Source organism: Gopherus evgoodei, chromosome 6, assembly GCF_007399415.2.
Source record: "Gopherus evgoodei ecotype Sinaloan lineage chromosome 6, rGopEvg1_v1.p, whole genome shotgun sequence".
Lineage (NCBI taxonomy): Eukaryota > Metazoa > Chordata > Testudines > Testudinidae > Gopherus > Gopherus evgoodei.
Genome location: NC_044327.1, coordinates 36,436,692 through 36,460,478, shown reverse-complemented (window position 1 = coordinate 36,460,478; position 23,787 = coordinate 36,436,692). Strand labels below are relative to the sequence as shown.

At 42.3% G+C, this 23,787-nt stretch overlaps 1 protein-coding gene across 4 annotated transcripts in view; it reads left to right on the top strand.

Annotated features, from left to right (window-relative positions):
• Window positions 1-23,787, top strand: part of VPS13A (vacuolar protein sorting 13 homolog A) — a 332,822-nt gene that overhangs the window by 99,761 nt on the left and 209,274 nt on the right. For all 4 annotated transcript variants that reach the window (XM_030566144.1, XM_030566145.1, XM_030566146.1 and 1 more), the window contains exons 17-22: window positions 1,153-1,295; window positions 7,173-7,374; window positions 7,467-7,581; window positions 11,118-11,254; window positions 19,829-19,961; window positions 21,191-21,308. In XM_030566144.1, the coding sequence (XP_030422004.1) occupies window positions 1,153-1,295; window positions 7,173-7,374; window positions 7,467-7,581; window positions 11,118-11,254; window positions 19,829-19,961; window positions 21,191-21,308 (848 nt within the window). The remainder of the gene's footprint in view (window positions 1-1,152; window positions 1,296-7,172; window positions 7,375-7,466; window positions 7,582-11,117; window positions 11,255-19,828; window positions 19,962-21,190; window positions 21,309-23,787) is intronic.

Below are 23,787 nucleotides of genomic sequence, written 5' to 3'. Positions count from 1 at the left end.
CACATGATGTCTCAGGGCTTAGCTGTAGCCACGCTAATAGTCCATAGGGCAGCAGTTACCTGTTCATCACATTTATGTTATGGACAAACACATCTTCTCTTACCTTACAGTCTCCGGATTCCTTGAGGACATGGTAAGTTTGTTTTTCCCCATTAGGGAGCCTCTACTTTTATGGGACCTAAAACTTGTCCTAACAAAGCCAATGGGCTCTCCTTATGAGCCTCTGACGGAAGCCCGTCTCAAACATTTATTGATCAAAACTGCCTTCCTCATTGCAGCTGCTGTGTTTTGATGGCTTCTCCATCTTGTATTGTATTACACAAGACAGAGTCACATTGAAATCCCATCCCAGTGTCATGCTTAAGCTGGTCTCAGATTTTTCCCCTAGTTCAGTGCATTTCCCTGCCTGTGTTCTTCTCCAGACCCCATTTCCATACCCTAAATATCAAGTGGGCATTTTATTCTTATCTGGAAAATACCAAGCCTTTAGAAAATCCAATAGGTTATTTGTAGTATGTGGCCAGATGGACTCTATGACCAAACAGACTTTCTCATGGATTAGGAATTGTATAGAACATTGTTACATTTTAATTAGGAAACTAGTAACCTATTGTTTAAAGATCCATTTAATGACAACCACTGTAACATCATTGGCATGCCTTAGCAGGTTCCCCTGGTGGATGTAGTATCTTGCTCCAATGCCTGATTTGGGAGAGCTGTGTTACAGTTTATATTTACTTAACAACTCCTAGTTCACTGTTCTCCTGGTGGAGCACTTTTTGGTAATCTTCTCAAGTAGAATAAACAGGGGCCCTTGAAGAAAGGAGTTACTTTCCAGTAACTGTTCTTCAAGAGTTGCCCCGTACATTCATACTGTTTACCTACTCTCACCTCTACATTGCAGTTTTGTCTACTCTGCAGTTAGTGGGTAGAGCTTGGGTGGTGGGGTGGCATGTGTGCATTCCTACAGAGTGAGGCGATGACATCACTCTCATGTAAGATCTCTTGTGAAACCCCCAATGACATGAGTTTTCAAGGTAGTACCACCACTCAATGCCAGGAGCGCAAGTGTGAATGCACCAAGGTGACTCTCAAACTACAACACTTAATGGTAGATGATCTCTTTGTTGTACTTTTTCCTGTTTTACATAGTATGAAGCCATGAAGCTTTCTGTAAAGCTGTTAAGCATGTCCATATCAATAAGGGAGAACAAGGAGAAACCTGAGCTGATCAAATTTGCAGTAATTGACTTGAGCACAATGTTAACGCAACGACCAGGTGCGCAAGCAATAAGGTAAGCATTTTCCATCAAACTATTTTTATTCCTCATAAAATGGCCAAGATATTAATAAAAATGGTGCTTAACTTCCAGTCTTCATTGTGCTAAAGTTCACAGACCCATTACAATAGCTAGTTTAGCCTGTTTGCAGCTTGGGGGTAGAACCAGATTGGTTAGTTACTGGCAGTAAGGGAATTCCCCATTCCTAAAGCACCAGGACAGCTTTATCTTTCTCTACAGCTGTTGGCTGGCTTTAACTCATCCTCCCTGCTGCAGAACTTTACAAGGAAAATTCTAATCTGTTTCAAATATCTCTCCGGTTCCCAGTTGTGTCCTAGGGATAGCATTTTCTTTTTGGGGCGTTCCCCCAGCTTTGCTTTCTCCTTTGAGTTACTGCAGCAGCTGTTGCCTCTGCAGCCTTCAGGGAGAAGTGTAGGCTGAAAAAGCCCTAATGCTTTATTAGGTGCATCTGGGGAGCTCAGCAGTTGGTGTGCCATCATTGTGAGTGATGTATATGAGTCCTGATACTGCTTCTTTAAGAGTGCCATGGCCAGATATGGTGGGTCTGCCTGGGTTTCCTTGTTTTGTAACTTCAGAAGCATATAGACGGTCCTTGGGGGGTGGAGAGGGATTTGGGGGAGGTGAGGTTGTAGAGTTTCTCTTGGAGTCAGTGGTTTCCCCAGGAATTGAAATGGGGTGTGTGTATGTGTTTGAATTTACAGGGTGTGTGTGTTAGGACTGATGAGATATATAAAAGAGATATGAATAAAGTAAATGTTTTGTTAGGATAATGCAAATTTAATATAAGGATAATGCAAGTTACACCAAAACATATAACAGATCTAGATTTCTAAAAACATATACATTTTAAAAAAAAATGTATTTAATTTAAATTGACTTTTCAAAAGTAAGCCATCATGGGATAAGAGGGAAGTCCTATAACAGGATTAAAAAAAGAACTAGATAAATTTCTGGAGAATATGTCCATCAGTGGCTATTAGCCAGGATGGGGAGGGATGCAACACCATGCTTTAAGTGTCCCTAGCCTGTTTGCCGGAAGTTGGGAATGGGCAACAGGGGATGGATCACTTGATAATTACCTGTTCTGTTCATTCCCTCTTAAGCACCTGTCTTGACCACTGGGCTATATGGACCATTGGTCTGACCCAATATGACCATTCTTATGTAAAAATTAATTATTATAATAAAAATGTTTAGTACAGAAACTCCCCAACATAATGACCTCTCAAGATAGCAACAGTGTGAGATAACAACCTTGGCAAATAATGCATTTTAAAAATCTTGGCCTACTAGGAAATATATTTATATAAGTTTCCATTCCCAGTTACAAATCTAGCATTTGGGAGCAAAGTCACTAAAATATAGTCCAACAAACAAATGTTTGTTTAACGTACTCCTCACTTTTCCCTCCACTGCACCCCACTCACCGGTGTTGTCCTTGGTCAGTGGAGACTCAGAGTTCAGAAATGCTTTCACTTGAATACACCTCTCAGGTGGGGGACAAGAAGGCACCTTGCTCGTTCCTCCAGCTGCTCACTGTTACCTCTGGCCACAGCTGTTCGTTGTGCCACCGTTCACTGCACCACTCTGTTGCCAATGGTCCTGCACAGTCACCTTCTGCTGCCACCTGCCACTGTGACCTCTGTGAGTTGGTCTCTTGAGGTTCCACCAGCTTTCAGTGATTTCAGCTGAGCTCTCAGTGGTGGAACCTCGCTGCTAGTGGAGTCTGGGCTATCTTTTACACAAAAACACTGTACCCACAGGAATACTGTCCCACAGCAGGACTAAGCACTTAGACATAATTATCAGTGATTTCAGTTGCAGTGGTCACTTAACAGAACAAAAGACTATCTATGGATCCTAATCAGCTCTGTCTTTAAACAGTGGAGAGGGACAGGTCCCCACCCTCTCTCTTGATGCCCTTAATCAGCACAGGCTAAGTACATTTCTACTGCCCTTTGCTCATACAATAAGAACAACAACATTTCATTCCCACCCCCACCCTGCATTCAAGTGTTTTTGTAACCCAACCCCAGCCAAAATCCATCACTTGAGCAGCACAGCTCTGTTTGCTGTATATGTAGGTAAATTAGGCGCGAATGTAAATACAGTCTGGTCCTAAAGCCTTTTCCCCGAGCCCCCAGCTTATCATTAGCTGTCAGGGAGAGCTCATTTAGACTTTGCTTACAAATCATCATTTGAAATTATTAGGTTGGCCAACATCACTGAAATGAATACTCTGACATTATCATAAAAAACAACAGCTGTATAAGGAAGCTAGTCTCTCTTCATACTTTTCAAATCTATTATACTTTCAGGTACACATTTTATCATACACTGAATATGCTTTTAAAGTCTGTATTAATATTTCAATTTCAATTCAAATTTCCAAACAGTCACTAAATTGGCATGTTTCAGAGTAGCAGCCGTGTTAGTCTGTATTCGCAAAAAGAACAGGCGTACTTGTGGCACCTTAGAGACTAACAAATGTATTTGAGCATCAGCTTTCGTGGACCCACTTCATCGGATGCATAGAATGGAACTTATAGTGAGGAGATATATATACATACAGATAACATGAAAATTAAGATGTGCTGTTGTCAGCAGGAGAAAAAAAACGTTTGTAGTGATAATCAAGATAGCCCATTTAACGCAATTTGACAAGAAGGTGTGAGAATAGTTAACTTGGGGAAATAGATTCAATGTGTATAATCGCTTAGCCATTCCCAGTCTCTGTTTAAGCTTAAATTGATTGTATCTAGTTTGCATATTAATTCAAGTTGGAGTCTGTGTTTTTGAAGTTTTTCTGTTGTAAAATTGCCACCTTTAAATCTGTTACTGAATGGCCAGAGAGGTTGAAGTGTTCTCCTTCTGGTTTTTGAATATTATGATTCCTGATGTCAGATTTGAGTCCATTTTTTTTTTTGTGTGTGTGTAGAGACTGTCTGGTTTGGCCAGTGTACGTGACAGAGGGGCATTGCTGGCGCATGATGGCATATATCACATTGGTAGATGTGCAGGTGAACGAGCCCCTGATCGCGTCGCTGATGTGATTAGGTCCTATTATGATGTCACTTGAATAGATATGTGGACAGAGTTGGCATCGGGCTTTGTTGCAAGGATAGGTTCCTGGGTTAATGTTTTTGTTGTTTGGTGTGTGGTTGCTGGTGAGTATTTGCTTCAGGTTTGGGGACTGTCTGTAAGCAAGGACAGGCCTGTCTCCCAGGATCTGGGAGAGTGAGGCATCATCTTTCAGGATAGGCTGTAGATCTTTGAAGATGCGCTGGAGAGGTTTTAGTTGGGGGTTGAAGGTGACGGCTAGTGGTGTTCTGTTATTTTCTGTGTTGGGCCTGTCCTGTAGTAGGTGACTTCTCGGTACTCTTCTGGCTCTGTCGATCTGTTTTTTCACTTCAGCAGGTGGGTATTGTAGTTTTAAGAATGCTTGATAGAGATCTTGTAGGTGTTCATCTCTGTCTGAGGGATTGGAGCAAATGCGGTTGTATCTTAGAGCTTGGCTGTAAACAATGGATCACATGGTGTGTCCTGGATGGAAGCTGGAGGCATGTAGATAAGTATAGTGGTCAGTAGGCTTCCAGTGTAGGGTGGTGTTTGTGACAATTGCTTATTTGCACAGTAGTGTCAAGGAAATGGACTGCTTGTGTGGATTGATCTAGGCTGAGGTTGATGGTGGGATGGAAATGGTTGAAATCATGGTGGAATTCCTCAAGGGCTTCTTTTCCATGTGTCCAGATGATGGAGATGTCATCAGTGTAGCACAAGTAGAGTAGGGGCGTTAGAGGATGAGAGCTAAGGAAGCATTGTTCTAAGTCAGCCCTAAAAATGTTGGCATACTATGGGGCCATGCGGGTACCCATAGCAGTGCTACTGACTTGAAGGTATATATTGTCCCCAAATGTGAAATAATTGTGGGTGAAGACAAAGTCGCAAAGTTCAGCCACCAGGTTTGGCATGTAACTAGTTCACAAAACTGGGGAGTGGGGAATTCGGGGAGGTGTAGGGAAATCACTGCTTGGAGTTGTTTGGGGAAAAGATTTGATGATCTTGAATTTCTGGGTGAATTGTCGTGTGAGAGTCATCTTTTGAGTTCTTTATTGTAGGTGGTGACAGAGAGATCTCAGTTGACCTCATGTGATGTATTTCGTCCAGTACGCTAAATGCCCAATTTCAACTATGTGGGTGAAACCAGACAATCTTGATTGGCAGAAAAGATGCTGAAGAAGGAAAATAATTGGTTAGGAAAAATGTTCCATTTTGATGGCAAGTTGTTAGTGCTGTTAGGTTAAATTACTGTTGCCAGTGTTGCTGCTCTTGGAGCTCCTATGTCAGCTGCACTAGCAGAGAATGTAGCTTACTGATTCAGTAGACCTTAGTGTGATTCATAAGGAAAGACCACAGGCTCAGGTCGGTGTTGAAGGCAGTCAGCCAGGTTTATTGTCGACAAGCACGGTACTAGCACCCTGGTTCATTGATTACAGGCACACTAACACATGTGTTCCTATAACAATGGTCCTGCTCAGTCAGCACATGAGGATGCTGTTCCTTCAGCGAATACAAAGATGCCCTTCCTATGACTTCTCCTTTTATACATTGATAAAAACAAGTTAATTATTACACTCCAGACATTGTTAGATACTACCCTTATTCTTGTACCTCCTAGTTAGAACAAAACATCCTTATCTATTATTCTGTCATCCCATCCTAATCTTCCAAGAGGTTGGTGTGTTCCTGTATCGTCTCTTATGAGTGTGTTTGTGTAATTACTTGAGAGATCTGTGTGTCTCTGTACTATCCTCTCGGGTCAGGGATATGCTTACTTCGTTAGCCAATACCTGATGTGTTACTATTCTGCCATGGCCAGGCATACGCTGGTTCACAGCCATTGGTTCACACAGTTATGCCTATATTAAATACAGTAACTCCTCACTTAACGTCCTAGTTATGTTCTTGAAAAATGCAACTTTAAGTGAAACGATGTTAAGCGAATCCAATTTCCTCATAAGAATTAATGTAAACCGGGAGGGTGGGGGGAAGGGTTATGTTCCAGGGATTTTTTTTTGCCAGACAGAATACATTATATACATATACAGTGTAAGTTTTAAATAATTGTAAACAATTTAATACTGTACTCACCAATGATGATTGTGAAGCTTGGTTGAGGCGGGGTGTAGCGGGGTGGGAGTGTGGGGGCTTGCTTGCTCCCTGGCTGGAATGCTGGGGAGGCAGAACGGGGCAAGACATCGCACCCCGACCCTGCTCCCTGGCAGGAGACTTGGGCAGGCGGAATGGGACAAGCCCTCATGCCCTCACCCCACTTCCTAGCCGGAGCACCGGGTGGGGGGGAATGGCCCTCTTGCTCCCCAGGAGCACCAATTGGGGGAAGCCAAACAATATTATAAGGGAACATTGCAGGACTTTAAAGGAGTATGTTCTCTAATAGGTCAGCAACCTAATAACGAAACGTTAACTGGGATGACATTAAGTGAGGAGTGACTGTAGAGAGAGGGAGTCCTGCTATGGACTAACTGTTCTTGTGGATCCTGCTGATGTACTGGTAATATGCTTTCATATAGTCCTTTTTGACCTGGGAGTAGATGAAAGTGCATTGAGGAGATGTTAATAGCACATCAGCAGGGTCCATGTAGACAGTTCATTGTGGGCTAGTGCCAGGTAGATTCACTCCACAGCTTGTTGCAAATTAAATGTAGACAATTCCTTAGACTTGTTTTGATGGAGGAGGAGATTTGTTCTTTTAAGCTGGCACCTGCTACTTATCTTGTAGTCTGAGACATCTGTTGTTTATTTAAACATTCAATTTAAATGTAATTCCTATACTGTTTTCACTTTATACAGGTTTGAAACGAAAATAAGCACATTTGAAGTTACAGGCATGTCTCAAGAAAAATTCATACCCTGTCTGCTATCTTCTCGAACAGTCCATTCAGAAAACAATACATCACTCTTGAGCATAATGTTTGAGACCAATCCTTTAGATGAGAAAGCTGATCAGAAGCTTAGAATTGAATCACAACCATTGGAAATAATATATGATGCAGTAAGTGAAAAATGTTGTGAAGCATTAGTATTCTAAAAATCTGATGTAAGCATTCATTTTCTTTTATGTTTATTATATCTGTATTTTAACAGAGGACTGTGAATAGTTTAGTGGATTTCTTCAGGCCTCCAAAAGATGTACATTTAGAGCAACTGACCTCAGCAACTTTGATGAAGCTTGAAGAATTTCGTGAGAAGACGTCGACAGGTGAATGTTAATAAACATTTTCAGTGATGCAGTTTTTGATAAATTTTGAAGGCTTTTTTTCTTTTAGCTGAATTTTTAAAATATACTTGTGTTGTAAATGTATCATAACTGCTGATTAATGTATTAATTGCAAAGAAACAAAAATAGGAAATGTTTTCCTATAGATACTCATTTACTGTGGTGATGAGGGGCCATATAAGTACTTACATGATTTAAAGTTTTCCACAAAAACATGATAAAAGATGAAATTTAAAGAGAGAGCAAAATGTCAGTACAATAAAAGGGTTAAACTATCACTGGTTTCAGGAGGTTTTGAGATGTGTTTTTTAAGTTATGTAACATTTTGGCATTCATTGAGTACAAGAAATGCGCCCTGTCACCTAATATAATTAATACATACAAAGTTTTTGTTTGGAAACAGGGTTGTTGCATACCTGACACAAACCCACAAAACAAGGAAATGAAAAGATAAACCACTTAAGAGTACATACCTTCTACTCCACACACACACGGGTACCTTAGGATCAGGGTCCTACCAAAATCATGGTCTATTTTGGTCAATTTCATGGTCATAGAATTTTAAAAATAATAAATTTAATGATTTCAGATATTTAAATCTGAAATTTCACAGTGTTGTAACTGTAGGGGTCCTGACCCAAAAGGGGATAGTGAGGGCATTGCAAGGTTATGGTAGGGGGGTTGTGGTATTGCCGCCTTTCCTTTGCACTGCTTCTGGCGGTAGAGTTGCTTTCAGAGCTGGATGGCTGGAGGGTGGCATCTGCTGGCCAGGAGCCCAGCTCTGAAGGCAGTGCCATCGCCAGCAGCAGCATAGAAGTAGGGATGCTGCTTACTTCTTATGGTATTGCTATCCTTACTTCTATGTTGCTGTCTTCCGAGCTGGGCCCTTGGTCAGAAGCCACCACTTTCCAGCTGCCCATGGCCGCCCTTACTTCTGTGCTGCTGCTGACAGTGCTGCCTTCGGAGCTGGGCGCCTGGCCAGCAGCCACCACTTTCCAGCCACCCAGCTCTGGCGGCAGCGCAGAAGTAAGACAATCTTTATATCTAGTAGTAAAAAATAAAAATAATAAATATGCACCTAACGGGAGGGATGAGCTTGTATTGATGAACACAAATCCTTAAAGCTCCATGTGAATTCATATTCCAAATATTTTGGATCATATTTGTGGCTTCTTGGCTTTTTACTGCTGTTTGGAACCTCATTTGTCAGCCCATCTTTTGCTGCAAGAGGCAGTCGACTCCCCTTCAGTACTCCCCTTCCCTCCACTTTTCTTCAGAAAATGGTTCATTAATAAAATTATTTCTACAGTAACTTTTCAAATTTGGTTTCAACACAACATGTGCTGAGTAGGCTGCCAGATGAACACACGTACCTGAGTACAGGAAGTGCCTCAGTATTGGAAATGATGCACAGCGGCCTACTGGGGGTGGAAAGCAGGAAAATTTTGGGTCTGCATGCCACAAGTGGGCCTGCCCAAACTAAATTGCTCAGGCTTGAAAGCCCTGCCCAAGTGGGACTCAGGCTTAGGCTTCAGCCTCCTGCTGCCCACAGAGCTCCTGGCTCTGGCTTCAGCCCCACCATCACCTGTGAAGCTCTGGGCTGGAGCTTCAGCCCCACCACGACCCACAAAGATGTGGGCTGGGGTTAATCACTTGCATGGTGGCTCAGACAACTCTTTTAGGACTTCTTGGGTGCAGGTAATCCAGGCCTACTGATTTTTAAAATGTTCATCCCTACTAGAAGCTGTTTGTTGTCCTCAGTTACTATGGGATTGCAAATGACTTTATCATCCTCATATCGTATGAATATATCATCCTACTTCTTTAAAAATACAGAAGATTTAAATAAACACTTCTGCCTCTTCGGAATTATTATTAACATTTTTACCAACTCCATCTAGAAATGGACCTCTGTCATTGTTAGGCATTCTTTTGTTCCTAATATACTTAACAAAAGAAACAAAACGAAGACACTAGGAAGTTTAGACTTGAAATTAGTCGAAGGTTTCTAACCATTAGAGGAGTGAAGTTCTGGAACAGCCTTCCAAGGGGAGTAATGGGGGCAAAAGACATATCTGGCTTTAAGATTAAGCTTGATAAGTTTATGGAAGGGATGGTATGATGGGAGAGCCTAATTTTGGCAGTTGATCTTTGATTATCGCCAGATAAGTGTGCCCAATGCTCAGTGATGGGATGTTGGATGGGATGGGATCTGAGTTACTGCAGAGAATTCTTTCCTGAGTGCTGGCTGGTGAGTCTTGCCCACATGCTCAGGGTTTAGCTGATCGCCATATTTGGGGTCGGGAAGGAATTTTCCTCCACGGCAGATTGGCAGAGGCCCTGGAGGTTTTTCGCCTTCCCCTGCAGTGTGGGGCATGGGTCACTTGCTGGTGGATTCTCTGCAGCTTGAGGTCTTCAGACCACAATTTGAAGACTTCAATAACTCAGGCATAGGTTAGGGGTTTGTTATAGAAGTGGAGGGTAGGGTTCTGTGGCCTGCTTTGTGCAGGGGGTCGGACTAGATGATCACATTGGTCCCTTCTGACTGTAGAATCTATGAATCTATGAAAGAGACTCTCCTTCTTATCCTTAGCTCTGTCAGCCATGGATTTTCCTTGTTATCTTTAGCTTACATTATCAATTTTCTCCACTTAATGACGTCTGATGTATATTTGGTAACTGTCTGCTTCCCCCATTTTTCATTTCTAGTTTACAATCTTCACTTCCCCTCTTAACTACGTTGGTTAATGATCATAGATAAATTAGTAGTTGAGACTTAAAATTCAAAAAATCAAAAGGCAGTGTGTATATATTTTAAATCGTGTTGTTTTTAAACCAGTCTAATTTACTTCTTTATTTTTTGTCTCATGATTGCTGAATTCTTGGGGCTAGAGATAGTTGAGTGACTTTACATAATAGAATTTTTTGTAAAAATGATTTGAGAAAATCATTTTATTCTGAACAATGACTCAGAAATTATTAGACTAAGATAGTTATAGTAGATGGGAAATAGAGAAAATAATATTGAGGATTTAAACTTTGATTAAAAGCAAATCTCATTGTCACATGAATATTTTTGTATTGTAATTTAATTCTAGTGTATTAAGCCTACAGTGTCACACAGTCCTCATGAAATTGGCTATTGTGATTTCTTAGAGAAAATGTCCTTTGTCATCATTTATGCTATATTCATTAGAACTGACAAGGTGATTAATTATTATTCTTGGGTACTTTGAACACTGAAAAGAATTACACTAATAAGAAGTACATTTATGAATGTGTAACCAGTAAAGAGAATTGAGATCTATCAGAATAAATCAGGATACTGTATATTTGGGATGGTTGACTATGTTTGATGTGGTTGAACAGTTTAAAATTTTAGCTGTGTATTTTAGTAATCCTGTTGTAATGAAATTTGTCCTCTGGTTCATACCTTATCACCATAATTTATTTAAAATATGTTTAAAGACATGGTTTCATATTGACTCCTTACCTGTCTCAATGTGATTATTTTCTAGGATTATTATATATTATTGAAACACAGAAAGTTCTCAATCTAAAAATTAATTTAATGGCTCCATACGTCCTTGTTCCACAAAATGGATTTTATGAATCTACATCAAATTTACTACTTCTGGATCTTGGTAACCTACAGGTACAGTTTCCACTCATGAAATGATTTATTGTGATAATTTGGCTTCTACTTATTGTAATATGTTAAAAATGAACTTAAATTCTGTTGAATATAATGGATTTATTTAAATGTTCCTATTCAATTGATATAATGGTGATTCATTTTAAACTGCTTTCTAGACAAGTCTGGATTTCTTCTCCTGTTCTGAACACTTCTCTAATCCACTTAGAGTGGATAGTGTAGATGACAAAAGTGAGGCCACTTCCTTTGCGAATCTTTGAATGCCGTAAAGTAATGCATGAAAATTGTTCTTAACAGTTTTTAATCCTGGCATCCCTGATACTATTTTGGAATACAAAGAAACAGAATCTCTCTTACTCTGACATATGTGATTAACACAATATTTTTAATTGAATACTGTGTATCCTTTTCCTCCCACCCCTTGCCAATGCTCTTCTCTTGTTCATTATCCACTAAAATGATATGGATTGAGTAGAATGATCATTTATGAGTATAGGACTTAATCAAAACGTCAAAATATTTATCCTTTATATTAAATGTAATAGATGATTTAAATTTTAGGGAAAAAACAAGCAAAGGTAAATTAATAAATGTATATCAAATGCTTTTAGTGTGCTTAACACCATACCAAACTAGGATAACCAGATGTCCCGATTTTATAGAGACTGTCCCGGTTTTTTTGAGTCTTTTTCTTATATAGGCTCCTATTACCCCCGTCCCGATTTTTCACATTTGCTGTCTGGTCACCCTATACCAAACACAGAAAATATTATTCCTGCCCCAGGATGATTGCTGCCTTATTGAACTAACAGAATTTAAAATAGCATGTTCCCCTTCTTTGTATGTTGGCAACTGATATATATCTATATATCTATCTATATATATATAGGTGACACTGGCAGCACTGCATATTAAGTTTGCTTATCCCATTGTAAGACTGTTTGCTGTTGCTTATAATTTTGCCAAACTATAATGATTTGGGCTGAAATTTTGCATGCTGGATGTCTGTCTCAGGCTGAATTTTTTTGACTCTTTTAGCTAAAATGATTTACTTGTTTCTGAGAACAAGATTAGGGAATAATGTTTTGCCCATATTTAAAAAAAATCTTAAAATAACTTTGTTGTGAATGTTTAGCACCTCCATGTTTTTGGAATAAGGGTTTGATGTTTGACAGCATGGTCGCCACAGGATGTTCTTTTAGGTACCTGCATGAAAACTTTGTCCTAAGCATAAGCCTATGAAAACTCTGTTTGTACAGGCTTAGTAGAGATTTGTTAGAGTTTGGAAGTTTAAAATCATTGAAGATTCCATATGCATCGGGCATGTGCCCCACTACGACTTCAGAGGCTGAGCAGCACTTCCCTTCAGGAGCTTCACCTGGATACTGGGGGATGCTGTGTCACCAGGCACAGGAACTGACAGCCGGGAGACTGTGCACCAAATAAGGATACATTGTAGTCATGGGTATTTTTAGTAAAAGTCACAGACAGGTCACAGGCAGTAAACAAAAATTCATGACCCGTGACCTGTAGGCATCTCCCCCACAAGTCTCTTGGCTGTGGTTCCCTGCCAATGGGAGCTGTGAAACCAGTGCTCTGGCCGGAGGCAGCCCACAGAACTGCCTGGCCATGCCTCCCTTTAGCTGCTGAGCGAGGGGGATGTCGCTGCTTCTGGAGAGCCTCACAGGTAAGTGCTGCCCAGAGCTCACCTCACCCTTTCCCATGCCCCACTCCCCTTGCCCCCTCCCACACCCAAACACTGCTGCTCAGGGGGAGCATGGGGGTGTCGTGGCCCGAGACTGCCCCAGCAGTGGCCGGTGCACCTGGCACAGGGACTTCCTGAGTTGTCCCTGAACCAGGAGCACGGACCGCTGCAGATTTCTGTGACAAACTCGCAGCCTTACCACTAAATGCTCCCTCTGTTGGCTCCTGGCAGAAATGCAGAGGAATGGAAATGTGGGAGCAGCAGGAGCCTGTGAGTGGAAGGAAGCAGAGGGGAGAGAAGCTGGTAAGGAGTGTTTGTAAAGGAGTGGAGAGGGAGAAGGACTAGAGCCCTGGCAATAGAGTCGGTAACCACTAATGCACACTTCTGTCCAGAACCTGATACATAACCCAGGAATCCTGAATCTACATTCCTCTGCTGTGAAATTTAATTGGCAAAATGTGTCCCAGCTCTTGCTCCTCTCCTGGTCCTGTGGCTGTTCTACATAGAAAATAACAGCCTACTACTGATTGCCATCTGCCACTTGAGCTAATGATGTAAAAGTCTGTGCTGTGGATCTAAAGGTCCTTATGCTATTGACAACCCATGCTGGGGGCAATATGGTTCCACATAATAGAAACTAAGTTTTCAGGGTTTTTTTTGAAATATAGGAAATTACATTAAAAAAACTAAATTAAAATCATTAAGGTTTCAAAGTCTGGCACTCCAAAGTTCTTCTAGAATGAATGCATCAGTTGTGTATAAGTATGGTGTATATAGGATGGTGATCTCTTCTGCTATAGATGTTGGATGGTGTGTAGTGAATGAGGCAAGAGATTGCAGCATATGGGTAAAAAAAGTTATTAGCCTAGAGAATTATAGTTTGTTCCTCCTCTGCCACCAGACTTCCCAGAATCACAAAGGCTTAACCACTTAAGACAAACATTAAAACGAGAATGTTCACAGTTTACTACTGATTGTTCCTAATTTCTGGTTGCCCCATGTGAAACACCAAGGACCAAATTTGCAAAAATGTCGAGAACTCATAACTGCATCATCATCATCACGGCAAATCCCAAAGGGACGTGACCGCTTTGTTAATAAAACGCCACTAGATCGATCTCTAGCAGGATGCTTAAGGTGATCGAATTGTATGTTCAATTTATGCCTATCACTGGCAGTCTTATTGCACCACAGAAGGTTTTGGAGTCTGTGTGATCACAGGCATTCCTGGATACACGCACTTCAGAATTCATTGGTTTTCCATCCTAATATGTTCATACTAAGACAGCTGCTGAGCCTGAACTAGTGCTGATGGAGCTGGTTGCTGGGTTCAGCTTCAAATATAAGACATAAGAATTGGTCCAGCTAGCCCAATATACTGTCTTCCAACAGTGGCTGGTGTCAGATGCGTCAGGGAAAGAACAGAACAGGACAATTATAGTTAAACATCCTCTGTCATCCAGTTCCAGCTTCTTGCAGTCAGAGGTTTAGGGGGACACCCAGAGCATGGGGTTGCACCCCTGACCATCTTGGCTAGTAGCCACTGATGGACTTATCCATCGAATGTATGTAATTCTTTTTTGAATCTGGTTATACTTTTTCCCTTCATAATGTCTCCTGGCAACGACCATAGATTGTGCATTGAGTGAAGTACTTCCTTATGTTTTAAACCTGCCTGCTTATTAATTTAATTGGGTGACCTCTGGTGTGTGAAGGGGTAAGTAACACTTCTCTGTTTACTGTCTCCACACCATTCGTTATTTTATAGACCTTTATCATATCCCCCCTTAGTCATCTCTTTTCTAAAATGAACAGTTGGTGTCTTTTTAATCTTGCTTCATAAGGAATCTGTTCCATACTCCTGATCATTTTTATTGCCCTTCAGTACCTTTTCTGATTCTAATTTCTAATATATCTTTTTTGACATGGGGCCACCAGAACTATAGGCAGTATGTGATGTGTGAGAGTACCATGGATTTTTATGGTGGCATTATGCTATTTTCTGTCGTATTATCTATCCCTTTCCTAATGAGTCCTAACATTCTGTTAGCTTATTTGACTGCCGCTGCAGACCGAATGGATCAGAGAACTATCGATGTTGACTTCAAGATCTCTTTCTTGAGTGGTAACCGCTAATTTAGAATTCTTTGAATGCATAGTTGGGATTCTTTTCCAAAGTGCTGTACTTTGCATTTATCAACACTGAATTTTAGTTGCCATTTTGTTGCCCAGTCACTCAGTTTTGTGAAATCCCTTTGTAAGGGCTTGGCTACACTTGCGAGTTACAGTGCAATAAAGGAGCACCGGGCTCCCTAGCTCACTCCCTGTCAACGCTGGCAAGGCATGTAGAGCGCTCTGATTCGGCGGCTACAGCGGTACTGGTACTCCACTTTGCTGAGAGGAATAACATTTGCTGCGCCTTGGCTACAGCACACGGGCGTCAGTGTGAATGAGGTGTTGGGTTACTGCACTCTGATCGGCCTCTGGAAATGTCCCATAATCCCCTTAAATCAAGTGGCCATTCATGTCGTTGTTTTGAACTCCTGTAGGAATGCAGAAATGCCCTTTCAAAGCTCTGTTTCTGACAGCCAGCATGCAAGCCAATAGTGTGGAATGCTGGGGGGTGTGTGGGGGGTTCTACTGCTGTCTGAACTTACAAGACAGCATTCTGACGTGCTCTCAGCCCCCCAAAACCCCACTCTCTGTCACCCCCCCTCCATGCACACAACAAACTCCTGTTATATTCCACTCCCCTGTAGTGGAGTGGTGACCCGCTCCAGCCCTGATAGGGTTGGAACCAGCCCTCTGAGAGTGCTGGCAGGCTGGGAGAACATCCTAGGCTGAGTGGGGAAACAGCCACAGCTATGGCCATGCCCCAAACTGACTCAGCTGGCCTTATAAAGGGACTACTGGGCTGAAGCAGTCTCAGTCTCTCTCTGTGTTCAGAGAGAGAAGGGCCTGGCTGTTGGAAGCTGAGAGAAAGTACCTGAGGGAAGCAGGGGTGGGGAATAGGGCAAGGAAGTTGTAGGGCTATCATAGCATTCCTTCTTAGATCTGAACCTTAGAGTTCAGAAAATGAGATACTAGCACCTGAATCCTCTAAGCTTAATTACCAGCTTAGATCTGATAGCACGGCCACCACCCAAAAATATAGTCTTTTGGGGCACTCTGACCTCCCCAACCTTCCCTGGGGACCCAAGAACCCAGATCCCTTGGGTTCTTAAAACAAGGAGAAATAAACCATTCCCCCCACCTTTCCCCCTCTCAGAATTTCCCTCTCTGGGCTATCCTGAGAGATACTGATCTAACCTCTAAATCACCATACAGAGAAGCATCTCTCTTCCCTTCCACCAAGAGGCAAATAGTTTCAAGGAAAACAAAGAGAGATTCTATCTCCCCCCCCCCCATCCGTCCCGGTGAGTATCCCAATCCCCTGGAATAACACAAGGGAAACAAGGAAGAAAAAATCAATCAGGTTCTCAAAAAAAAAAAAAAAAAAAAGAAATCTTTTAATAAGAGGAAGGAAAAAGTAAAAAATTATCTCTAACTTCAAGATGTAAATCTTACAGGGTCCTATAGCTTACAGACACTAGAAAGAGACTTCCCCCCAGTACCAATACAAATCAGAATATTCCCAGCAACTGCACATATAAAAGTTAACCAGCCAGATCCACAATTGCAAATAGAGTAAAACAATCAAAAAGCCTAAACCACCTGTTTTTACTTACTATATGAAAAGAAACTTAGCCTGTAGTAATGTCTGGTCTCTCTCAGACCCTCCGAGAGAAGAACACACAACACACAAAGAACACACACAAAAGTTTCCCTCCACCCAAATTTAAAAGTATCTTGTCTTCTGATTGGTCTTCTGGTCAGGTGTCCAGTTCCCTGCTTGTAACCCTTTACAGGTACAAGAGACATTAACCCTTAACAATCTGCTTATGACAAGGGCTCTGCCTGGTAAACCCCCCAGGCTGCGGCGTAGTGTAAGGCCAGACAGGTACTGGGGCTACAGAGGGGTAGCCACAGGTAGGCCAAGGCAGCAGGTCCAAACTCCTTTGCCTGTGTTGAGTGGCTGATACGCTGCAGTCTGCCCCAGGGAACGGGGGCTAAGTGATGACTGGCAGTAGCCAAGACTGAGGCAAGGGGGGATAGTGGGTTGGGAGTTCCCCAGGGAGGGGAGACCCAGACTGGTGGGGTACTGCCAGGGGGCAGCACCCCAGTTAAAGGGGCACTGGGGTCCAGGGAGGGACATGGGGGCCAGAGGACAGGCGGATCTCCGGCCTGCAGAGGGTGCTTCAGAGCTGGAACGAGCTAATTCCTGGAAATGACCAGCAGGAAACGCCGCAGGGTGAGTCCACTGGTCTACACCCGCCCCCCCTTTGAAAAGTACGTTGCAGTCATTTGCGTGCTGGGATAGCTGTCCATAATGCACCGCTCCCAATGCCGCTGCAAGTGCCGCAAATGTGGCCACGCCAGTGCTCAAGCAGCTTTCAGTGTGGACAAACTGCAGCACTTTCCCTACTGTGCTCTCCGAAGACAGGTTTAACTCACAGCGCTCTACATCTGCAAGTGTAGCCATGCCCTAAGTCTTTGCAGTCAGCTTTGGACTTAAGTATCTTGAGTAATTTTGAATCATTTGCAAACTTTGCCACGTCACTGATTACTCCCTTTTTACCATCATTTGTGAATATGTTGAACAGCACTGGTCCCAGTACTGATCCTAGTGGGACCCTGCAATTTACCCCTCTCCACTGTGAAAACTGATCATTTATTCCTTCCCTTTGTTTCCTACTTTTAAACAGTTAATTTTCCATTAGTGTACCTTCCTTCTTATTCCATGACTGCTTACTTTGCTTAAGAGCTGTTGGTGAGGGACCTTGTCAAAAACATTCTCAAAGTTAAAGTAGGCTAAATCCACTGGATCACTCTTGTCAATGTTTGTTGACACCCTCAAAGAATATTTTAGAGAGGCATGATTTTTCTTTACGAAAGCTGTGTTGACTCTTACCCAGCATAGTGTGTTCATCTGTGTCTGATCTTTCTATTCTTTTACTATAGTTTCAACCAATATTTCTGGTACTGAAGTTAGGCTTACTGGCCTGTAATTGCCAGGATTGCCTGTGGAGCCTTTTAAAAAATCTGTGTTACATTAGCTATCCTCCAGTCATCTGGGGCAGAGGCTGATGTAAGTGATAGATTATGTACCATAGCTCGCAGTTCTACAATTGCATATTTTAGGTCCTTCAGAACTCGTCCTGATGACTTATTACTGTTCAGTTAATCAATTTGTTCCATAATCACCTCTGCTGGTGCCTCAGTCTGGGACAGTTCCTCAGATTTGTCTGCTAAGAACAGTGGCATAGGTGTGGGAATCTCCCTCGTAGCCTCTGCAGTGGAAACCAATGCAAAGAATTTATTTAGCTTCTCCACAATGGGCTTGTCTTCCTTGAGTCCTCCTTTAGCACATGGATTGTCCAGTGGTCCCATTGATTGTTTGGCAGGCTTCTTGCTTCTGGTGTACTTAAATTTTTTTATTGTTAGCTTTTGTGTCATTTGGTAGTTGCTCTTCACATTCTTTTTTAGCCTGCTTAATTATACTACTTTAGTTGATTTGCCAGAGTTTATGCTCCCTTCTGTTTTCCTCAGTAGGATTTGACTTGCAGTTTCCAAAGGATGTCTTTTTGTGTCTGCCTCTTTTTCTCTCTTTAGCCATGATATCATTGTGTTTGTATACATGTAGTTTGCGCCTTTTTGTTTGTTTTTTTCTAAACAAAGTTTCTATGTAGCTTGCAGGCATTTCACTTGTGTGACTGTTCCTTTTAATTTCCATTTAACTAGCTTCCTCATTTTTGTGTAGTGCCTCTTTTTGAAGTTAAATGCTACTCTGGTGGGTTTCTTTTGTATTTTTCTGCCCTACAAGAATGTTAAATTTAATTACATTACAAATTAAATTTTATCATGAATTATCATCATTTTCTATTCTTGTCCTGCCACTTGACATGGTTTTTAAAAAAGTGAGTATGTATGAAGAATGGGTTAGAAATTAATATTGAAAACTTACAATGCTATTATATTAATCTATTGTAGAACTTCATAATTGCATTGTAGTTCAAGATTGTTAACCCACCTCAAAAACATAGAGTAGAAATATAAAATTTCTAAAAGTAGATGACAAAAATGATTAGAGGCATGGGAGGACTTCTTTATGAGGTGAGATTAAAAAAACGAGGGCTGCCTAAATTAGCTAGGAGATGAGTAAGAGGGGACAGCATGAATATACATAATGGTGCTGAGGATATTTGGGCGTTTCTAAGTTTATAACTTTTTGTAATAAAAGACCAAGAGGATGGCCAATGAGATTGAAGGGCAAGAAATTTAAAACTGATAAAAGGAAATAACATTTCCACGGATTAATTACAAATTGTGTAACTCTGCTACTTGTTATCATTTGAGACAGAGTTTAGTTTGGCAGGATAAAAAATAGATTAGACAGTTGTATGTTTAACAGTCACAGTAACATTAGATAAAATAAACTATAAAGGAGTATGAGCTCTCATGGTTCAGGGCAAAAGTTACCTAATAACTAACAGGAGTTTAGGAAGCAATTTTTCCTGTGGGCAGCTTATTTCTTAGTGGTTCATTATGGGGTTTCTTGAAAAGTATCTAATTCTGGCTATTACTGGAGGGAGGATTTTGCACTACATAAATTACTAGTCTGATGTGGAATATTAGTCCTATGGATCCTGTTGTTTATTAAAATAATTATTTGATATTTGACCTCTAATCTGATAGAAGTTGAATATTTGTATGACCAGTGCTTGAAGGATTTTTAAACTGATTTTAATTACTTTTTGTGATTATTTAAGATGACGAGTAAAAGTCGTTCTGATGTGTCAGAACTCAAAGTAGGACAAAGCACCATTGAAGATATCATGTCAAGAGCTTATGATAGCTTTGATATTCAGCTCAGCAGTATACAGCTACTTTACTGCAAACATCGTAAGTATTCACAAAATGAATTGCTTTTTGTTGAGACAACTGAACAAAAATTTTGTAACCATTGTGCCAATTTTTAATCAACAATTGAGTTTCCAGTAAATTTTGTTCTTCTCTTCCACACATGAGTGCATTCTAGGTCGTGATTGCCTTTGGGATAGATATTTTTAAAACTGCAAATCGATTCCCACACATCTACACACAGTGAATTTTCCAAGCCCTTAATTAAGCCTGGCAACCAAGCTGTGCAGTCTTAGGGCTGGTCTGTACTACACATTTAAGTAGACATAAAGCAGCTTCTGCTGACCTAATTATGTCTGTGTCTACACTACAGCCTTCCTTCCACTGTTGTAAATGTCCTGTTACATGGACATCATAACTCCACCTCCACAAGAGGCATATGGCATATGTTGGTATAGTTAGGGCAATCAAGTCTCTGTGTAGATACTGCATCGCAGGAGCCATGAAATTGATAAGAAAGCCCCCATCCTCCTGGAGTGCTGGGCTAGACTCTGCTCCCAGCTGGGAGCTGAAGACCTGGCAACTTCGATTCGTAGGGTGAGAAGCGGGGGCAGCTTTGAACCTGTCTCCCATCTGGGAGCCAGGTTGAGAAACCTGAGTGGCTCCCTGCTTGCTCCTAGTATAGAGTGGGGGGCTAAAGGGGCTGGGGCAGCTGAACCCCACTCCCCAGTGGTGAGAAGCCCTGGGCAGCTCCCTCCCCAGCTCTTGGCAGGGAATGGGAAGCTGGGTGGGGGAGGAGCATGCTGGGAGCCTGTGGAGCAGCCAGGCTCCTGGCAGGGAGCTGCGAGCAGAGCTGAGGGACCAGGGTCTCTGCTCCCCACACTGCCCTCTAGGTTGGTGGAGGCGCACCTGGTGAGGATGTGTGCCACCAGCCCAAGGAAGGTAGTGTAGACATGCACCACTGCAGCAATTTAATATAGGTTGGCTTAGGTTTATAATGTAGACATACTCTTAGTTTTTGGTTTCTTACAACTGCATAGACTTCTGAGGCCAAAAGGTCTCAAGCTTACCTAGCTTGGTCCGGTGCATACTATATAGACCAAAGAATTTCACTTGTGATTTTGGCATCTAGCCAAGTAACATTACTTTTCCTCCATTATCCTTCCTTATTCTATACTTCCCCAGCTCCAAAACCCATTTTCACAATGTAGTCAGTGTGTTGGGAAAATCTGTTGTGGCATAAAATAATACAACTGTTTTCTTTTCACTAGATGAAAATTGGAAGGAGGCTCGTAAGCTAAAATATTCATCACAACATATCTTGCGGCCTATGGATGTGAAAGTGGAATTTAGCAGGGCAATGGTTGTCACTGATGCAAGAATGCCTAAGTATGTTTTTCTTTCTATTGTGTAAAGGTTCACAATAAATTCCTTTTTAAGGGAATAGTCCCTGCAAGGACCCAACTATACTATAATTCTTAAATTTCAACCTGACAAGAAAGAGCTGAAGTGTTCCAGACAAATGCAGGTGGTTGGTGATTCAGAGATGAAAACGCAGTGTCTGAGAACTGAATTATAGGTGTTTTTAATCTTTGTAGATAGGAACCAGCCCACTAAATTTCACCTGGAAGTAGCATAGCAACCACAGTGTATGCCTCTTTCTATTACAATGGATCAAGGAACAGACATTCTTCTTTGAGTGCTTGCACATGTCTATTCCAGTGTAGGTGTGTGCGTGCCCTGAGCACAGTTGCTGGAATTTTTTCCCCTAGTGTTACCCATTGGGTTGGCTCCAGGACCCTCTGGTGCCACATACTTATAGAGCCGTTATAAAGGGCCCTGCCGACCCATACTCCTTCAGTTCCTTCTTATAGCCATGATGGTTGCTGGAAATACTTTTATTGCTCAGGCACTTTTCCTAGTGGTTTTCTCTTCTTGATAAGTGTATATAGTTATTGTAGTAGTGTGTGTTAGTTTTTAGTAGTTAGTTGTTGAACACCTCCATGCTCAGCGAGGTTCATCCATTCCTCAGTGCCGGGGCATACCTCTGTCACTAGGCTTCAAGCCCTCTGCTTCCTGTGTCAAGTCGAGGCCATTGTGCTACGTGGAATCGAGTTGTCTCAAGTGCTTGGGGGAATCTCACAGAAAAGACAGCTGCCAGATCTGCAGGGGCTTCAAACCCTGTACCAAGAAGGACCAGAAATAGAGGTTGAAGGTCCTTCTCATGGAGGCAGCCCTAAGACCTGCTTCAGAACTGGTCAGACTCAGCACCAAGCACTTCAGCTTCAGTGCGCAGCACTCCCCTCACTAGTCGTGAGTGTTGGCACTGATTTTCATCCACAATACCTAAGAAGTAACACCAGAAACAACAGGAGAAGAGCCGATCTCTGATGCCAAAGGCAAGTAGGCGTGGGGACTGGGATAGAGCGAGACCCCTGTTGGGCTGCTCTTCCTCTCCAGCACTGCAGCAGCCAATAAAACTGGCTCTGGTACCTTCACAGGCCCTGCTGACTCTGGCATCAGAGGTATTGCCATTGGGCAGACAGTGTGCCAGTCAGTTTGCAGCAATGTCTACTTCAGGGGTGTTTGCAGCAGCCAGAGATCTGTTTTTTTTGCTACCAGTTCCTGCGTCCCAGGAGGTTCAGGACTCTGCACCACCTGTTCTGCAGAGCAGCAGAGAACTATCCTCTTGCCACTGCTTGGAACCAATGCTGTCCTCTATTGGAAAACCCCCTATAGTAGCTTCATCACATGTTTTTTAAGGCTATCATCACTTTAATATGTGGGTGTCTATTAAAAAATTTAAGGACTTCCTCCTCCAGGATGCCAGATGGGAGTTCTCCTCACTGATCGAGGAGGGAAAAACAGTGGCGAGGGTGTTCTTTCAGGCAGTCCTGAATGCAGCTGATTCTGCGGCCAGATCAACAGCAATGGCAGTGACCATGTGCAGAAGCGTGTGGTTGCAGTCGTCAGGGTTTCCCCAGGAGTTACAACAAACCCTCCAGGATTTCCCCTTTTGAAGAGTCCTTGCTCTTCAGAGCAAAGAGACACTGGACTCCATGGTCTTAAGGACTCCAAGGTGACCTCAAAATCTCTGGGACTATATACTCCAGTGATATCCAGGAAACATTACAGGCCCCAGCAGACTGGCTGTTACTTTGTCCAGCCAGCCAGAAAGGACCAGCAAATGAGGAGGAGCAGTGGGCTCAGGCCTAGACCTCCTCCACCAACTTCAACAGGACCGATGCAGGCCACTCCCAGACACTCAGGGAGCTCAAAGCACTCATTTTGACAAGATGTTCAAGGTTGACGTCTCAGTCCCCACAATACTGGATCCAGTTACCCCTCTGTTTTCCAACTGACTCTCCCATTTCTACAGTGCCTGCACCCACATTACCTTGGACCATTGGGTACTTAACACAATAGAAGTGGGATACACTCTCCAGTTTTTGTCCCTCTGACCTTCCCACCCCTCCTCCTCATTCCTCTTCAGGGACCCTTCTCACAAGCAATTGTTGTAACAAGAAATCCAATCCCTCCTTCAGGTAGGAGACATAGAAGAGATTCTGCATTATTTAAGAGGAAAGGGGTTCTATTCCCGTTACCTAAGCCCAAAAGCCAAAGATGTTTTCAGACCTATTCTAGACCTGCGTTGTCTCAACTACTATCTCAAGAACTTAAAGTCCTGCATGGTTTCTTTGACTTCAGTTATTCCCTCATTGGATCCAGGAGATTGGTGTGCCACACTCAGTTTAAAGGACACATACTTCCACATATTGATTTTCCATAGCCACAGAAGGTTCCCAAGATTTGTCATACATTACCAGTTCACAGAGCTTCCATGTGGCCTGTTGGCTGCCCTATGGAT